This window comes from Oncorhynchus tshawytscha, linkage group LG05, assembly GCF_018296145.1.
Source record: "Oncorhynchus tshawytscha isolate Ot180627B linkage group LG05, Otsh_v2.0, whole genome shotgun sequence".
Taxonomy (NCBI): Eukaryota; Metazoa; Chordata; class Actinopteri; order Salmoniformes; family Salmonidae; genus Oncorhynchus; species Oncorhynchus tshawytscha.
In genome coordinates, this window is record NC_056433.1 from 19,299,448 (window position 1) to 19,317,937 (window position 18,490).

Below are 18,490 nucleotides of genomic sequence, written 5' to 3' on the forward strand. Positions count from 1 at the left end.
TTTGTGCATGTATATATATTCAAATTTGAACCAGGTGGACTCCTAAATACACATTAATAAAATAAAGTGCATATAATAAACAGTTTCAGGTAGTGTAACTTTGATTAACAGATATCCCAAAAGCACATCACCAGATCAAAGACACTGGATACTTTGGTAGCAAAATGTGTTCAAGGCAAATAGTAAGGATTATAGGATTAGCTCTGTGGACCCATCATAAAACCTATTGAACACGAATCTGGGAATGTTTTCTACCAATTTTGTTATGCCCACGAGGCTGACTAATTGCATATTGTAAACCATGTAGTTTGAGTCCTGGATGTTGATTGGCTGAAACAGCATTTCAACCATGTGTATATCAGACTATACCACCGGTATGACATAAATATAAATGTTTACCATTCTATTTATGTTCATAACCTGTTTATAATCAGTACAAGGCACCCCTGGGTGTGGTATATGGACTGTATCCAGGAGGACATTTACCAAGAGAAGCAGTTGGTTACCCTACTTTAAGGCATGTCGCATCACCTAGCCTAAAATAGAAATCATTTACAAAGAAAAGGAAGACATGAGTTAAAGTATTGTTGTAAGAATATATACTGAGCCTCCTACTAATTCCTCTGCAGATTTGAGGTGCTGCAGGCTTCCTGATTAACTTTCAGCAGGAGCCAAACTCTTCAATCCACTTCTCATACTTCTCCAGGTCGGAAGCTGACACAGACTTGGACACTTTCTTCAGAGAAGACTCAAAGTCCTCCATGGTGGTGGGCATGTGCATCTCGTCTCGGGAGATGTTACGGATCTCCTCTGGCGTCAGCCCCTCGATCCTTCGCCGCATGGCCATCAGAGAGGCGTCCCTACAGACGTCATGGAGAGAGGGTTCACTCCAGGCAATGGAACACAAATAACATTACTTTCCACAATTAGGTTAAGAGTGGTTCTTTCCATTATTTGAGAGGCATCTCGTTTTCAAAATCAGTGATAGTTCCAATAACTCAGCGAAGACTAACATACTTGACTAATCTATTGTTTATTTGTGACTGGTTTCTATTTGTTGAAGAAAAAACTAACCTGAAAAAGTAAAGGCCTTAACTGCACACGTTGGTGATGTCTGCTCCTGAGTAGCCCTCCATCTGCTCTGCTATCTTGGCCATGTCCACATCATTGGCCAGTTCCAGCTCCTTTAGGTTTATCTTCAGCAGCTCCACTCTGCCCTTGGCTGCAGAGAAAACAAGCAAACATCACGTACGCCATTGTGAATTAATATATACAGTGCATTCGGAAAGTATTCAGACCCCTTCCCCTTTTCCACATTTTGTTACGTTACAGCCTTATTCTAAAATGGATTAAATAAATAAAAATCCTCAATGTAAAACAATACCTTATAATGAAAAAGCGAAAACAGGTTTAGAAATGTTTAAAATCTAAATCAAATAAAATTTTATTTGTCACATACACATGGTTAGCAGATGTTAATGCGAGTGTAGCGAAATGCTTGTGCTTCTAGTTCCGACAATGCAGTAATAACGAACAAGTAATCTAACTAACAATTCCAAAACTACTGTCTTATACACAGTAAGGGGATAAAGAATATGTACATAAGGATATATGAATGAGTGATGGTACAGAGCAGCATAGGCAAGACACAGTAGATGGTATCGAGTACAGTATATACATATGAGATGAGTATGTAAACAAAGTGGCATAGTTAAAGTGGCTAGTGATACATGTATTACATAAGGATGCAGTCGATGATATAGAGTACAGTATATACGTATGCATATGAGATGAATAATGTAGGGTAAGTAACATTATATAAGGTAGCATTGTTTAAAGTGGCTAGTGATATATTTACATCATTTCCCATCAATTCCCATTACTAAAGTGGCTGGAGTTGAGTCAGTGTCAGTGTCAGTGTGTTGGCAGCAGCCACTCAATGTTAGTGGTGGCTGTTTAACAGTCTGATGGCCTTGAGATAGAAGCTGTTTTTCAGTCTCTCGGTCCCAGCTTTGATGCACCTGTACTGACCTCGCCTTCTGGATGATAGCGGGGTGAACAGGCAGTGGCTCGGGTGGTTGATGTCCTTGTTGATCTTTATGGCCTTCCTGTAACATCGGGTGGTGTAGGTGTCCTGGAGGGCAGGTAGTTTGCCCCCGGTGATGCGTTGTGCAGACCTCACTACCCTCTGGAGAGCCTTACGGTTGTGGGCGGAGCAGTTGCCGTACCAGGCGGTGATACAGCCCGCCAGGATGCTCTCGATTGTGCATCTGTAGAAGTTTGTGAGTGCTTTTGGTGACAAGCCGAATTTCTTCAGCCTCCTGAGGTTGAAGAGGCGCTGCTGCGCCTTCTTCACGATGCTGTCTGTGTGAGTGGACCAATTCAGTTTGTCTGTGATGTGTATGCCGAGGAACTTAAAACTTGCTACCCTCTCCACTACTGTTCCATCGATGTGGATAGGGGGTGTTCCCTCTGCTGTTTCCTGAATTCCACAATCATCTCCTTAGTTTTGTTGACGTTGAGTGTGAGGTTATTTTCCTGACACCACACTCCGAGGGCCCTCACCTCCTCCCTGTAGGCCGTCTCGTCGTTGTTGGTAATCAAGCCTACCACTGTTGTGTCGTCCGCAAACTTGATGATTGAGTTGGAGGCGTGCGTGGCCACGCACGTGGGTGAACAGGGAGTACAGGAGAGGGCTCAGAACGCACCCTTGTGGGGCCCCAGTGTTGAGGATCAGCGGGGTGGAGATGTTGTTGCCTACCCTCACCACCTGAGGGCGGCCCGTCAGGAAGTCCAGTACCCAGTTGCACAGGGCGGGGTCGAGACCCAGGGTCTCGAGCTTGATGACGAGCTTGGAGGGTACTATGGTGTTGAATGCCGAGCTGTAGTCGATGAACAGCATTCTCACATAGGTATTCCTCTTGTCCAGATGGGTTAGGGCAGTGTGCAGTGTGGTTTAGATTGCATCGTCTGTGGACCTATTTGGGCGGTAAGCAAATTGGAGTGGGTCTAGGGTGTCAGGTAGGGTGGAGGTGATATGGTCCTTGACTAGTCTCTCAAAGCACTTCATGATGACGGAAGTGAGTGCTACGGGGCGGCAGTCGTTTAGCTCAGTTACCTTAGCTTTCTTGGGAACAGGAACAATGGTGGCCCTCTTGAAGCATGTGGGAACAGCAGACTGGTATAGGGATTGATTGAATATGTCCGTAAACACACCGGCCAGCTGGTCTGCGCATGCTCTGAGGGCGCGGCTGGGGATGCCGTCTGGGCCTGCAGCCTTGCGAGGGTTAACACGTTTAAATGTCTTACTCACCTCGGCTGCAGTGAAGGAGAGTCCGCATGTTTTCGTTGCAGGCCGTGTCAGTGGCACTGTATTGTCCTCAAAGCGGGCAAAAAAGTTATTTAGTCTGCCTGGGAGCAAGACATCCTGGTCCGTGACTGGGCTGGATTTCTTCTTGTAGTCCGTGATTGACTGTAGACCCTGCCACATGCCTCTTGTGTCTGAGGCGTTGACTTGAGATTCTACTTTGCCTCTGTACTGACGCTTAGCTTGTTTGATAGCCTTACGGAGGGAATAGCTGCACTGTTTGTGTTTGGTCATGTTACCAGTCACCTTGCCCTGATTAAAAGCAGTGGTTCGCGCTTTCAGTTTCACGCGAATGCTGCCATCAATCCACGGTTTCTGGTTAGGGAATGTTTTAATCGTTGCTATGGGAACGACATCTTCAACGCACGTTCTAATGAACTCGCACACCGAATCAGCGTATTATTCGTCAATATTGTTATCTGACGCAATACGAAACATATCCCAGTCCACGTGATGGAAGCAGTCTTGGAGTGTGGAGTCAGCTTGGTCGGACCAGCGTTGGACAGACCTCAGCGTGGGAGCGTCTTGTTTTAGTTTCTGTCTGTAGGCAGGGATCAACAAAATGGAGTCGTGGTCAGCTTTTCCGAAAGGAAAAATGTACAAATTTAGAGAACAAATATAGTTATGTAAATACGTACTCAGACTCGAAATTGAGCTCAGGTGCATCCTGTTTCCATTGTTCATCCTTTACTCAGTACTTTGTTGAAGCACCTTTGGCAGTGATTACAGCCTTGAGTCTTCTTGGGTATGATGCTACAAGCTTGGCACACCTGTATTTGGGGAGTTTCTCCCCTTCTTCTCTGCAGATCCTCTTAAGCTCTGTCAGGCTGGATGGGGAGCGTCACTGCACAGCTATTTTCAGGTCTCTCCAGAGATGTTTGAGTGGGTTCAAGTCCGGTTCTGGCTGGGCCCCAAGGACATTCAGCGACTTGTCCCAAAGCCACTCCTGCGTTGTCTGAGCTCTCTGGAGTAGGTTTTCATCAAGGATCTCTTTGTACTTTGCTTCGATCCTGACTAGTCTCCCAGTCCCTGCTGCTGAAAAACATCCCCACAGCATGATGCTGCCACCATCATGCGTCACTGTAGCGATGGTGCCAGGCTTCCTCCAGATGTGACGCTTGTCATTCAGGCCAAGAGTTCAATATTGGTTTCATCAGACCAGAGAATCTTGTTTCTCATTGTCTGAGTCCTTTAGGTGCCTTTTGGCAAATTCCAAGCGGCCTGTCATGTGCCTTTTACTCAGGAGTGGCTTCGATCTAGCCACTCTACCATAAAAGGCCTGATTGGTGGAGTGCTGCAGACATGGTTGTCCTTCTGGAAGGTTCTCCCATCTCCACAGAGGATCTCTGAAGCTCTGTCAGAGTGACCATTGGGTTTTTGGAAACCTCCCTGACCAAGGCCCTTCTCCCCCGATTGCTTAGTTTGGCCGGGCAGCCAGCTCTAGGAGGTTCCAAACTTCTTCCATTTAAGAATTATGGAGGCCACTGTTCTTTTTAGGACCTTCAATGCAAAAAAATTGGTAGTCTTCCCCAGATCTGTGCATCGAAACACTCCTGTCTCAGCGCTCTACGGACAATTTGTTGGCTCTGACATGCATTGTCAACTGTGGGACCTTATAAACACAGGTGTGTGCATTTCCAAATCATGTCCAATCAATAAAATTTACCACAGGTGGACTCAAATCATCTCAAGGATGATCAATGGAAACAAGATGCTATGAGACTCGAAATTGAGCTCAGGTGCAAAGGGTCCGAATACTTATGTAAATAAAGTATTTCTGTTTTTAAAATGTGCAAAAAATTCTAAAACATGTTTTCGCTTTGTATTATGGGGTATTGTGTGTAGATTGCTGAGTTTTTCATTTTATTTAAACAATTTTAGAATAAGGCTGTAATGTAACAAAATGTGGAAAAAGTCAAGGGGCCTGAACACTTTCCGAAAGCACCGTGTGTGTGTGTATATGTATATACCTTTAGATTTTAGATGTTTAACTGGAAAGCACTGTCAAGTGTAAATTATCATAGTCCAGACTCTGACACGTGATAGTCCGGTGTCCCATTGTGACATAGCTACGTGGCTCTAAGGCACCCTTCCAAAGGGGAACGCACAGTTTGCACAACGCAGTTTCGGTAAGCGTCCTCTATTCATTTGAATGTGTTGACAGTTGGATAAATTGCTTGAGAATTCAAAAAGTATGAAAGCCAACAGACAAATATTCTAGAATACTGCTGTCCATATGCCTACATGTTTTGGACTATGATAGACGATTTACAGTGAGTAGTGTTTGTGGACCTGAAGGCAGAGGGATGTAGATTCTTTTCTCCAGACGTCGCCTCAGAGCCTCATCAATGTCCCAGGGGAAGTTAGTGGCTGCCAGCACCATCACCATCTTAGAGGGATCCTCATTCTCTGATGCTCCTCCCACACCTAAACAACAGCATAATATCCTAGGAACGATAGCATAAAAAACTATAGCAAAATTCGATTTCTGCTATGTATTTAGGGTACAAAAATTTATTGGGCAAGAAACATTTTTATATAGACATGAATTGTGCATGTAATTAATTTGGCCTTCTATAAGCAGAGTAGCTGCTGTTTATGTACCATCCATCTGGACCAACAGCTCTGCCTTCACCCGTCGGCTAGCCTCATGTTCCTCTGACGTTCCTCTGCGGCTGCACATGGAGTCAACCTCATCGATGAATATGGTGGTGGGAGCACAGAACCGGGCCTGTCCAGAGGAGAAAAGAAACACTGACTAGAGCCACAACACCTAAAAAACACCACCCTTTCACATCATGTAATATGATACCACCAGATTTTCTTCTAGGAAAAAAATATTCCGCCTGGGCAGGGAAGCTGACGAGGATCTTACCATTTCAAATAGAAGGCGGACCAGTTTTTCAGACTCCCCTCTGTACTTGGAAGTGAGAGTAGAAGATGAAACATTGAAGAATGTGGTTCTGCACTCTGTCGCAACGGCTTTGGCCAGAAGAGTCTTTCCTGTGCCTGGAGGACCCACCAACAGCACACCCTAGGAAAATATTGCACATGGATACACCACATATTAGCAAGGCATCGTATCAACTCTTCCAATCAAAATAACTTATTAATCAAGTGGTCCTTGGGCTTTCATGTATACCTTCCATGGTCTTCGTATGCCTTTGAAAAACTCTGGCATCCACATGGGTAGCACAACAGCTTCTTTTAAAAGCTTTTTTGCTTCTTCCAAATCTGCAATATCATCCCTACAGGCATTAAACAAACAAGTATTTCCTGTTAGACAATCCTTACAAAGAGAAACATTTTGTGTGTTTTTAGAATTATCCTGTTCAGGACAGTTAATAAATCATAGACAGTCACACACACCATTTAACATTGGGGTTCTGTGATATGATGTCTCTCTCCAGGGCCTCAATAAGGTCTTTGTCATATCCTTGCCCATCAAACTTCTTCATATCTTTCTCAGAAACTTCCAATTTGTTCTGCAAAACAAACAAAGGATTATTTGTCAGTCTTGAGGGGGCCCAATGCAGCCGCGTGGCAGAGTTTTTTTCTAAGCCAGGAACCAGGTGATGATTTTAGGTAACAAGTAGATTGACTAATTTTTGGTCTACAGTGCAAATAATTTTCAAGTTAAGATAGGGTAATGCCAGCAAAGCATTTTCCCTGTGCCAGTTCCTGGGACAGTAATACAATAAAAATATATATTTTTAATTGTAAACCTAAGAAAATCTAGGATTAAATCTGTATTATGTGAAAGGAGGGTGTAACAAAGGACCTTCCCATCCATATTTTAATCCTTAATGGTACTTTGTTCACCTTGTCGTCTTTTGGAGTGGCTAGGGCCTCTTTCTTTTCCTTGCTCTTCAAAGGTTTGGCTCTGTCACCATTGGGCCCGCACACCAGCCACATACAGGCGGTTGTTGTGATGTTTACTCTCTTTGTAGGGAACCGGGGGCCCCCTAACCGGAAGAGGTGAGGATCTTTGAGGAAAGAAGGGAATACTACTCGATCAACCTAAGCAAATCAAATAACATCTTATTGGTTGCGTAGATATACAATACATGGCCAAAAGTATATGGACACCTGCTCGTCAAACATCTCATTTCAAAATCATTAGCATTAATATGGAGTTGGTCCCCCCTTTGCTGCTATAACAACCTCCACTCTTCTGGGAAGGCTTTCCACTAGATGTTAGAACATTGCTGCAGGGACTTGGTTCCATTCAGCCACAAGAGCATTAGTGAGATCGGGCACTGATGTTGGGCGATTGGTCCTGCCTCGCAGTTGGTGTTCCAAGTCATCCCAAAGGTGTCTGTTTCTCTGTTTTTCATGGTTCGGGCTAGGTGCCTTAGTTCCAGTGAATGGAAGTCTTAACACTACAACATACAATGACATTCTAGACAATTCTGTCCTCCCAATTTTGTGACAACAGTTTGGGGAAGGCCTTTTCCTGTTTCAGCGTGACAATCCCCATGTGCACAAAGAGAGAACCATGCAGAAATGGATTGCCGAGATCGGTGTGGAAGAACTTGACTGGCCTGAACAGAGTCCTGTCCTCAATCCCATCGGACACCTTTGGGATGAATTGGAACGCCGACTGCGAGCCAGGCCTAATCGCCCAACATCAGTGCCCGACCTCACTAATGCTCTTGTAGCAATGTTCCAACATCGGGTGGAAAGCCTTCCCAGAAGAGTGGAGGCTGTTATAGCAGCAAAGGGGGGGACCAAATCCATATTAATGCCCATGATTTTGGAATGAGATGTTCGACAAGCAGGTGTCCACATACACTACATGATCAAAAGTATGTACATGATGTATAGAAAAGGTGTGCACAGCAGTAGTTATATAGGATGAGCCTCGACTAGAATCCAGTATATACATATGAAGTAGGTAAAACAGTATGTAAACAATATTGAAGTGACCAGTGTTCAATGACTATGTACATAGACTACTGCCAGTCTCTATTGTGCAGATTTAAGTACCAGGTGGCACTCCAAATAATACATTAATGTTCAGCTATTTTGTAGGCCAAAACTAAAAAGGTAACATTTAGCACTGCAAGAAAGAGAGCAGACTACTTACTATCAGGTACTCTGAGCAATAATCCCACTCATTAATTATTTTATTCAGACAAACAGCTTACTAACCAAACTACACACCCAATCAGATACTAATGTAAAGACCTGAAAACAGTTTAAATATATTTTCCCAGTAAAGTGCAATATCCACTTATGAATGGGCCAGTAAATCTATACAATAGAATAGGAATGTGTGAGAAATGAGTCCATACAGTACCTGCATTCTACTTGTACAGGCCATATGTCACTAATGCCATCTTTATTACTTGGTGGTTTGGATGGGGTGGTCTCCAGTTTAAAATGTTCTAGGGTTGTCATTATTTCTTCAACCTGTTTGTTTTCTTCGTTTATCTCTTGCCATACCTGTAAGAGATGTCAAGAGAAAGGGTCGAAGTGACATTTGCAGACATTGTCTGACCAAAACTCGGTTTAAATTAAACTTAGTTTGGAAAGTGAAACGTCTTATATTTTACCTTTTGCCATCTTTGTTGGAAGCTACTATCCCGTAATGTAAAAAGGTGTTTCTTAATTTGTTCAAGTACTCCCAGATAGCAAACAATAGCAGAACTGTAGTTCCCAAGTAAGGCGTACTCTCGAGCAAGTTTAACGTTTTCACTTATCTCGTGCAGACTCATTCTAGGTGATGAAGAACATTAGTTGTTAGTACAGTTCTCTCCAGAAGGGATGACAACAGAATATCTGTAAAAACAAAACATCAACGGACATAAGGATGTGCCAGCTCTATCTGAATGTTAGCTTACTTAACATAACTTGGCTAGCTGGCTAACTAACTCAGCTGGCTTACCAACACGTTACGTTTCAGATGAACGAGCAAACAGCACCGCGATTTAGAAAAACAATACCAGTAATACAACTGGCAAAAGTATTTGTCACAACGTTACTGGCACATAAAAATGCAACTTCAAACTAGCTCCCAAACGTCTTTAGCATGCGAGTTAGCTCTAGTGCTAACGTTAACTAGCTAGACCCACCTGTTGCATTGTTGATGGGAAAGAAAAATACGACAAAAAAAGTGTATAACCGCACCCACGGACTGAAACACAAATTGATCCCCAAGGTTTTGAAAATGGCTAAAATATATAGAATACTGGTAGCTACATAAATATGGTTTATTTTCGTCTGACAAGACAGCTACAACAACCACACCAAAGCAGCCTCTAATGTTTGACGCTGTCAAAGCGTCATATCCTGAACTGAATTCTGAACAATAGCGGCAGCAGTACTACTACTGTTGTCCCTCTTTCATGTACCAAAAGTGTAAATAATATGGCTGTAAATTGTATTTCATGGGCTTTGACCCTCTTCACCAGACTCCACATTTGGGTGAAGATACTGGCATTGTTGATTTGTATAGCTAGTAGAGCCAGCCTGTATATTGGATAGTTCCAGTGGTGTCAGGTGTGAATGTGACAATAAAATGGAATTCGTGGAAGTGCTTTACATTGTTTATTAATCACTCCCGTTCCCTGCACCCAACCTCCCCAAAATACATTTACACTAAAATCGAATTATGTAATCACAACCAGTGCAGCAATGTCAGTGTTCCTATTCCATAATTACATTCATAGCTTTCCAAAACACATAAAAGGCTAAATGATGGGATGGAGTGGAGACCCATCCATCCACCATGAGCTACTAAAGAGTGCCTGTTCATAATCCAGTTTCCCATTACAACAGCGTCAGTCCATCATTAACAGGTCAGCCATGTCAGTGAGCTCATACACAGGGTAGCCTAGTGCTTTGGTTGAGAGACTGAATGAAAGAAGTGATGAAAGCAGATGAAGTGAATGAAAGAGAATAACATTTACTGTACATAGCATAACAGACCCTGTCGGCTCCAACTGTTTTTTTGTTTGTTTGTATTATAACAATAGGTACCTTTCAGATTTTCCTTGGTGCTGAAAGGCCACATTAAACAAAATAAACACTGTGGAATTACAAAAATTACAGAGGAAAGAGATTTTAGAGGGGAATAATGAAGAGGGCCTGCCCTAATGAATATCAACTAACCAAAAGAATAGAGAAAATATTTATACATTTATAAATACATTTTATGTATAAATTCAAAAAATACACACAATCCGAGTTCAATCAACTCAAGCTAGTCTAGTTTGAAATGGCAGTCCCATATACAGTATTTGGTGAAAGAGCAGAAGATCAAAGGCACAGGAATTAATAATTCAAGAGTTACTTATCCCTGCAAATCCTACCAGTTATATCACTAATACAGTATATCCCCATTGCAAGACCTTAAAATATACATTAGGAACATTTCCAATAAAAACAAGTTCCCCCAAAAAATTCTCATACTTATATCAACTAGCATCACCAGTTTATAATAGTTTATAATATCTTGAATAAATTAAGGCTTAAAACAGGGTTTGTAATTCTTTCAAAGAAAACCATGATATTTTCTTTCAATTAATTTAAGTCTGAACAGAGTCAACACATATGAACCTTACCATGTACAACCCCATGAATACACTTGTAGTGTGAAAAGACTAAACCCTCCTCTTGTAGACTGTAGTGTAGAGGGACTATACTGTAGTTTTATGTACTGTGTATTTGCTTGAATGGTACAATTATATCTGTTCCCAATTGTTCTGCCCCACAGAATATGCCACTGAATACACACACACACATCCTGACTCGCTCTCTGACAAACCAGAAACCTGTTTCCCAGACCTATTATGTGCAAACAGTCCAGCAGAACAAACATGTTCTTAAACGATACTACACATAGACCAAATCACGGCCCTGTGCCCTGCTGCCCTCTTCCTGGTCTCCCTCCTCCTGTGTTAGGGCCTCAGAGTCTGCCTCGTCCCCATCAAAACCCTCCTCATACTCTATGCCAATGGGCTTGGGACAGCTGTAGGGGTGGCCGTTGTCATCGAAGAAGCGTCGGAAAGTGAACTCGTAGAAGGCGTGCTCGGGGTGCTTGCCGTTCCTGAACCACCCATTGAGGGTGTCGTTGTGGTTGCCCTCACCTTCGTTGTTGCTGCTCCACAGCTTGTCTGGATCCACCGGGTCAAAGTTGGAGGTGTCTGTGCAGTGAGCGATGGTGGGGATGTAGGGGGCCGGCTGCATTTGCCGCAGGTCGTTGGAGAAGTCGATGGTCTTAAAGAAGGGCTGCACCTTGATCTCGTCGGCACCGTTCTTGCCGAGGCGGTCCTCGGGGCCACGGCATAGTTTAATGATAAGGTCTGATGCCTCTGGGCTCAGCTTTGCTTGAGGGGGGATGTGCAGGGTGGTCTGCCAGTTTATCACCTGGGTAGAATAACGAACCAGAGGTTTAAACATAGAGCGGAGGACAACAGCACTTAACAAACCAGGCCAACATGAGATCTGCTCAGTTTTTAACTGGTTGATTTACCTTGAGCTGGGTTTCCAGGGGTGTAGTTGCTAAGAAAGGAGGTTGCCCAACCACCATTTCATACAGAATGACACCAACACTCCACCAATCACACAGTTGGGTGTATCCTTGAACATTGAGGTAACAGAGTCACATGTTAGACACAATAACATGAAGCACAAGAGACAAATAATAACCTTTCAAAATTCCACTCCTGCACTGGTCATTCAATCATCACCGATAATATTTTCAACTTCAGAGCGGATTCAAATTTTCCCTTTCACAGGCTTACCCGTCCTTAGCAGCACCTCTGGAGCGATGTAGTTAGGTGTCCCCACCAGGGAGTGAGCCAGGCAGCGTTGGTGTTGCCTTGCCTTCCTCCTCTCCAGGGGCTTGAGTCGGTCTGTACATCGACAGTTAGATGGGTCCTGCTCCCATTCCTTACTGAAGTCCATGCTGTCCTGCCGAACATGGTCTCCTGCAGAGAGACACGACACAAAGATTTGCCTGGCTTTACTGACAATGAAAAGGGGGAGAACAGTGTTACCCTAAAGACCAAAACATCCTCTTGGATTGAAGCAGCAACAAGAATCATAAAACATGGATCATTCTAACCACTCTGGTAGTACTTCGAGTCATGTGTCCAGCGGAAGCCGGTGCAGAGGCCAAAGTCGGTGAGCTTGATGTGTCCGTCCCGGTCTATGAGGATGTTGTCTGGCTTGATGTCGCGGTGGATGAAGCCCATCCTGTGCACGCTCTCCACGGCGCAAGTGAGCTCAGCGATGTAGAACTGAGCCAACTCCTCTTTGAAGAGGCCCAGGCGGATCAGCAGACTCATCATGTCTCCTCCGGGGATGTAGTCCATCACAAAGTACAGGTTGTCCTTGTCCTGGAAGGAGTAGTAGAGCCGCACCACCCACTCATTATCAGCCTCAGCCAGGATGTCTCGCTCTGCCTTGACGTGGGCCACCTGGTTCCTGAGGAGAACGTCCTTCTTGCGCAGCGTCTTCATGGCGTACAGGGCTCCAGTGTCCTCCTTCCGGGCTAGACACACCTCTCCAAAGGCGCCGATGCCCAGGGTCTTGATCCTCTTAAACATGGACTTGTCCATCTTGGCCCGCTTCAGTCGGATGTAGTTGGACTCTTTCTGAGACAGCATCATGCGCATCTGCTCCTGGGCATCCCCTGACAACTTGACCTAAATTGCAAAATATGACAATTTACATTCAGGCCCTTAAGAGAACCACAGAACATGAATTAGACACAAAATAAGACAACCACAGATGTATTAGCAAAGCAATGGATTTAACCTGGCAGAATGCTGGCCCAGGTCAAGGAACAGAAAATAGTAAGCATCAAAAACACATTAGAAAGGTAAGAGATAAAAAACAACCAAAGAGATACAGCAGACGTTCTCAATAAGGCTGGTTGTCTTGGCAAGCATCATTTAAGCTGGACGGAGCACTAAACATGGAAAGTAGATGGGAAGGCATGCATCTCCCTAAGGAGTTGGTGTGATGCGGTCAGTCAGCAGAGGGCATCATGCTGTTCAATTAAAGTGGCCCATCTTTCAACAGCTGCTTACTTGGTCACTGATCCGTGTGGACTATTCAGGACACAGCATTGATAGGAGATACCTTTACCTTCTACATCAGCTGTTAGTGACAGCAGGGAGAGAAAAGGAGAGAAAGAGAAACAGCTAAGCAGAAGGGAAGAATATAACATTCAAAAGAATGAAAATATAAAACAGGAAATAAATAGTAAAGAGTCAGGAAGATTGAAAGCCAGGACTGCATGACAACATATTTGAAGAGGGTGCCAGAATCTTAAGGTTGACTGTGATTGGACACGCCAAATCCATTACAGTGAAAATGTAGGCCTTTCAGCTAATAAATAAATATCCTGTATTCCTCCGAATTGAATAGACCAAATGTATTTAGATTATACCATTGTTTAGACCAAATTTAACTCACAGGGACATTATAAGCAGTGACTGTGTACTCTCACCCTCTGCATCTCACTCTCCAGTTGTTTCTTCCTATGGATCCTCATCTGGTGGTTCTTCAGGATGTTCTCAACGTGCTGCTCCATGAAGAACTTGAAGGCCTGGGGAGAGTAGAGAGGCACTCTGGGGTCTCCTCGTCGTTCCTCGTCTTTCTTGTTCCGGCGTACAGGCACTGGAGATGTTGTGATCTGTTTATTCTCCTTCTCTGTTCCCACAGCAGCAAAGTCTGGGCCTTCTGGCCTGTCACTAGCAGTGCTGCTACAATCCTCCTCCTCTGCAGCCTCCTCTCTCCCAGAACTGGGCTTGGGCCCTGGGTCATAGGCAGGGCAGTGTGCAACAGGCTGCTGGAGGAGGTGTTTGGGGTATGGGGGTGGAGGACCCTGGTAACTGGGCACCTCTGCTACTGGCATGGGTACCTGGGGCATGGGTGCTGGTGGTGGCGGCTCCTGGTAGGTAGTGGGAGGTGCAGGGGGCTGATGCATCCAGGGTGGGTGTGCGGGGGCCACGGCAGTGTGTAGCTCAGGCTTCTGCACACGCATGCTCTTCACAGGCTGCAGGATGGGGGCCTGGGTGATGGCTGTCACTGTGGTGGCAGAGGGCTGGGAGCTGGCCGGGTGGCCCTGCCTGTTGCTCATCTGGTGGCTGTTGAAGGAGCTGGATCGGACAGGGATGGTGTGCTGCTGCCATGACGGGGACACGTCCTGGTTACTACTACCTGGGGAGGACTGAGGCTGGCCAAGGGGGGCTTGGGACCAGGACTGAGGCACGCCCATGTTGTACATGTCAAGGTTGTGACTGTTCCGGTTAGGCACCATCATGGACTGGGGGAGGTTACCCCCGTTGATGTAGGATGGGGAGGAGGCAGGTCCTCCGGCCTGCATCTGTTGAGCGGTTGGGCTTTGTCTGTTACTCTGATTCACTGGGTAAGGGGGAGGGGGTTGTCTGCTGCCACCACTCTGGTGTCCCATGTAGTCTGGCTGAGTGGAGCCGTTCTGAGACCAGCTGGAGGGGAAGCTGAACTTGTTACCCCCAGAGCTCTGCATGATGATGGGCTGACGGCCCATGGGCACTGGGCTGATGCCCCTCTGGTTCTGGGGGGCTGAGTAGCCTTCAGGCCAGGCCCCTTGGGGAACAGGAGAGATGCGGGGCACGAGGTAATCCATGTTGCCAGAGAAGCGCTTAGTGGAGAGGTTACTGTCCCAGGAAGGTGGGGGCGGGGTTGCACCTCTGTTTGGGGGAGGGGTGACACTGCGCACCTGAGGGGGTAGGGGAGGGTTGACCCGTTGGTTGTTGCCAGGGTGACCCTGTGGGAAGGCTGGGGGTGGGCCTCGCCCTGCCAGGTCACCCTGGGGTCCAGGGCTGTCTGAATGGTAAATCATCCCCTCCACCATCATGGGGCCATGTCTCTGAACCAGAGACTCCTTGGAACCCTTCCAGCTCTGCCTCCTCAGCACAGGCTGCTGAATGTGAGATGAGCCTGCAATGATGGGAAGAAAAACTACAGGTCATGGCAGCATATAAAAATGAATAATTATGTTTGCGATAGACATTACTGAAATATGAAAGAAAGCAAACCAGTGCCTTGTACAACATTCTCATTTGAAACACACACCCTTCCCCCAAACCAGAGTTGTACAACAGAATATTGTTTCCTCATTGACAATTGATTGTATCTCCAGAGACAAATAGTATAGCCAAGTCCTAGATCCTGGAACAATGGTAGCCAGGTTTCCATGAACAACGATGGGTAAAGGAGTGGTTTGGTCCCAGATGACAGACACCTACCGGGGGCTTTCATGCCTGCATTGACGGGGCGGGCGGCGGCAGCCACCATCTGCTCCCTCACAGGATCCTGGTAGCTCATCTTACTAATGTACTCTATGGCTGCCTCCACACTGCGACTGTTGGTCTGCTTCAGAGCACGGATCACCATTTCCTGCACACAATACATATACTAGCTATTAATACCTGAAATAAAAGGTTTCTCGAGGCGCTATTAGACAAACATATCAAGTTTACAGAAACTACTTACCCACAACTCTCAAATACAATGGAATATATATATATATATATATATATATATATATATGTTTAAGAACCAGACATATCAGTAGCTTTTTGACATACTTGGTTTCATTGATCTCTGCCTCAGGGCTGAATATCAAATGTATTTGTCACATGCGCCGAATACAATAGGTGTAGCTAGACCTTACAGTGAAATTCTTACTTACAACAATGCTTTAAGAAAAAACAAACATGTTAAGTAAAAAATAGAAAATAAAAGTAACAAATAATTAAACAGCAGCAGTAAAACAACAAACGAGGCTATATACAGGGGGTACTGGTACAGAGTCAATGTGCGGGGGCACAGGTTAGTCGAGGTAATATGTACATGTAGGTAGAGTTAAAGTGACTAAAAGTCACAGACAATCATGACACCCTGAGCAGGCAGCTAAAGCTGGTCATTCCACATTGCATAGCTTTCATATTTCACATCAGTCTCCTGTCATCCAACAACAAAGGGAAAACATTCTGCAATAACTCATTTTGTACAATAGCTTAAACAATTCAGTTGTTCATGGTATAAAGCGTTTCCCCTAAGATGTTTTTGCAGCGGTGGCAAAGTTAGCATAGTGTGTGTGTGTGTGTGTGTGTGTGTGTGGGGGGGGGTTGTGGTAATGGACAATAGCGTGAACCCCGGACAAACATTTTTGAGTTCCTTCCTTTTAAAGCTAATTTCATGAAATAATACACATTTTGCCATGGCTTATGCTGTGTTCTTATGCTATCTGAGTGACTCAAACATAAAATCAATGGGGCTCCATGCCAAGACATTTTTGGAATTGTACATTCTCCCTGACTGTCTAGTTTTTATTTTGGTGAATGTTAGTTCTCAAAGATTCTCTTTATTTTTTATATATATACATATATCGCCATTATCTTTTCTGCATACTTTATATCTAGTTTTAGTCTTTAAGTTTACACTGAAAGTGTTGCACCATCCGAATAAAAAATATTCTAAAATATAATCATTTGTTAGAATGGTGGCAACGATTTGAACGAATATAGGGGAAACACTGGTATTCAGATTATTCCACAACTGTCAGTATGGACATTGCTTGACTGATTTTAAACATCTGAATTATTTTAGTTATATTCATTAAAATTAAAATAACTGAATTTACTACACAGTACTAACGTGCTACCTAGCTGAAGTACTGTTTCCACTTTTACATTCTTCCTCCTTACCTCCTCAAAACCAGCAGACAGCAGCTCCAGCAGCATCTGTTTGTTAACCTCTGCAGTCCGTCCAGAAGAGCTGGACTCATTGGCAAAAGGCATCAGGGACTTGCGAATCTCCTGCAAGGCCTTGTGGTAGGGGTTTTTGGGGTTGCTGCAGCGCCCTTGCTGCCTGGGATCTTCAGGCATCACCTTTCCAGCGCCCCCAATGTCTACCTTAGGGAGGTCAGAAGGCCGGGAAAGGTTACGGAGACTCTCCCGAATTTCCTGCAGCATCTGGTGGCTGTTGCCACTGTAGTTGCTGGCGGGGAAAGTCTTGGGTCGCATCTGTCGATATCCTTCGGGTTTCTCCCCTCTCTTCATGTAAGAACATGTAGGTTGGCAGCCAAAGGAAAGAACAGGAGAGAAGCACACAGCAGTGTCACTGCGAGGTTATCTGGGGCCAAGAGATGGTTCAAGACGAATTACTTTACATCTGCATCCTGCTGAGTACCTGGGGATGACAAAACATAAACATGGTGCAGCTTGCTAATAGTAATGAATGCAACCTCTCAGTAGATACTGAAGCAGTGAAATGACCCTACAGATGGTCAATTAATATATTCAGACAATTCATTATGGAAGATAAGTGTAATAGTTTACTTTTGTAGCTTTAAAATTACAACCTTATTAATGGAACTAACGAATGGTGTTGGTGGCTAACTTAGCTAGCTTACAATAGTTAACGTTAGCAACCAAAGATGGTTAAACCTGTACCTATAAACGTTACTGACTGTAGAATGTTATGTAAGTAGATTCGTTTTCCAGACAGCTCATTTACAAAGCAAAAAGTAACCGAAGAATGCAATTCAATGTTGTATCTAGTTAACGCTAAAAAGTAACTAGCACCTGACTCAATTTCAGTTAAATAGCTAGCCAGCCAGCCAGCTAACGTTGGCTAAACCAGACAGCAAAGCCCGACCACAAATATAACAAGGCCTGGCTACTGCGGGTTGTCTTCGGCCGTCGGCGTCGCAAAACAACCACTAGCCATCCAAGTTAGCTATAACTAGCAGGTTGTTGTCAATGAACTTACCGGCAGCAGTGTTATTCTCCTAATCAAATTTCCAGATTTCAAATCAACTAGAAAGTGCAATCAACTATGAGTACATCTACTTATTTAGACGTTTGAAAGTAATTCACTTTAATGCTACTCCGTGTTAGTCCCAACTGTGGCTTGAATATTCCTGTGATGTCTGACAGAGACAAGTTTCCCGGATGTGCTGGTTCACTGGGTTGTTTCCCCCCCCCCACCACCATCCCTTGTGATAGCGCCCCCCCTCCAAGTACAACATAAAAACAACATGGATTCTATAAATAATCTCTCATAAGACTTAAAATGTGGTCCATATAATGGTTCTTTGTCATACTGTATATCTTG

The 18,490-nt window shown here is 44.5% G+C and overlaps 1 protein-coding gene and 1 pseudogene across 4 annotated transcripts; both read right to left on the reverse strand.

Annotated features, from left to right (window-relative positions):
• Positions 1–36: 36 nt before the first annotated feature.
• Positions 37–9,640, reverse strand: LOC112250091 (annotated as a pseudogene).
• Positions 9,641–9,904: 264 nt separating this feature from the next.
• LOC112250093 (serine/threonine-protein kinase LATS1) lies at positions 9,905–18,344 on the reverse strand. Of its 4 annotated transcripts, none has more exons than XM_024419954.2 (8): positions 18,146–18,340; positions 17,080–17,427; positions 15,616–15,766; positions 13,833–15,307; positions 12,441–13,023; positions 12,118–12,303; positions 11,847–11,953; positions 9,905–11,740 (listed from the first exon to the last, which is right to left on the reverse strand). In XM_024419954.2, exons 2-8 carry the CDS (start codon positions 17,395–17,397, stop codon positions 11,207–11,209), a joined length of 3,354 nt encoding a protein of 1,117 aa, XP_024275722.1. In that variant the 5' UTR covers positions 17,398–17,427; positions 18,146–18,340; the 3' UTR covers positions 9,905–11,206. The 4 variants fall into 4 exon arrangements, 3 of the variants coding, with proteins under 3 accessions (XP_024275722.1, XP_024275721.1, XP_024275723.1); XM_024419953.2 differs by having other exon boundaries at positions 17,080–17,563; XM_024419955.2 differs by lacking the exons at positions 9,905–11,740; positions 11,847–11,953 and having other exon boundaries at positions 12,132–12,303; positions 12,455–13,023; positions 17,080–17,563; positions 18,146–18,342.
• Positions 18,345–18,490: the final 146 nt, after the last annotated feature.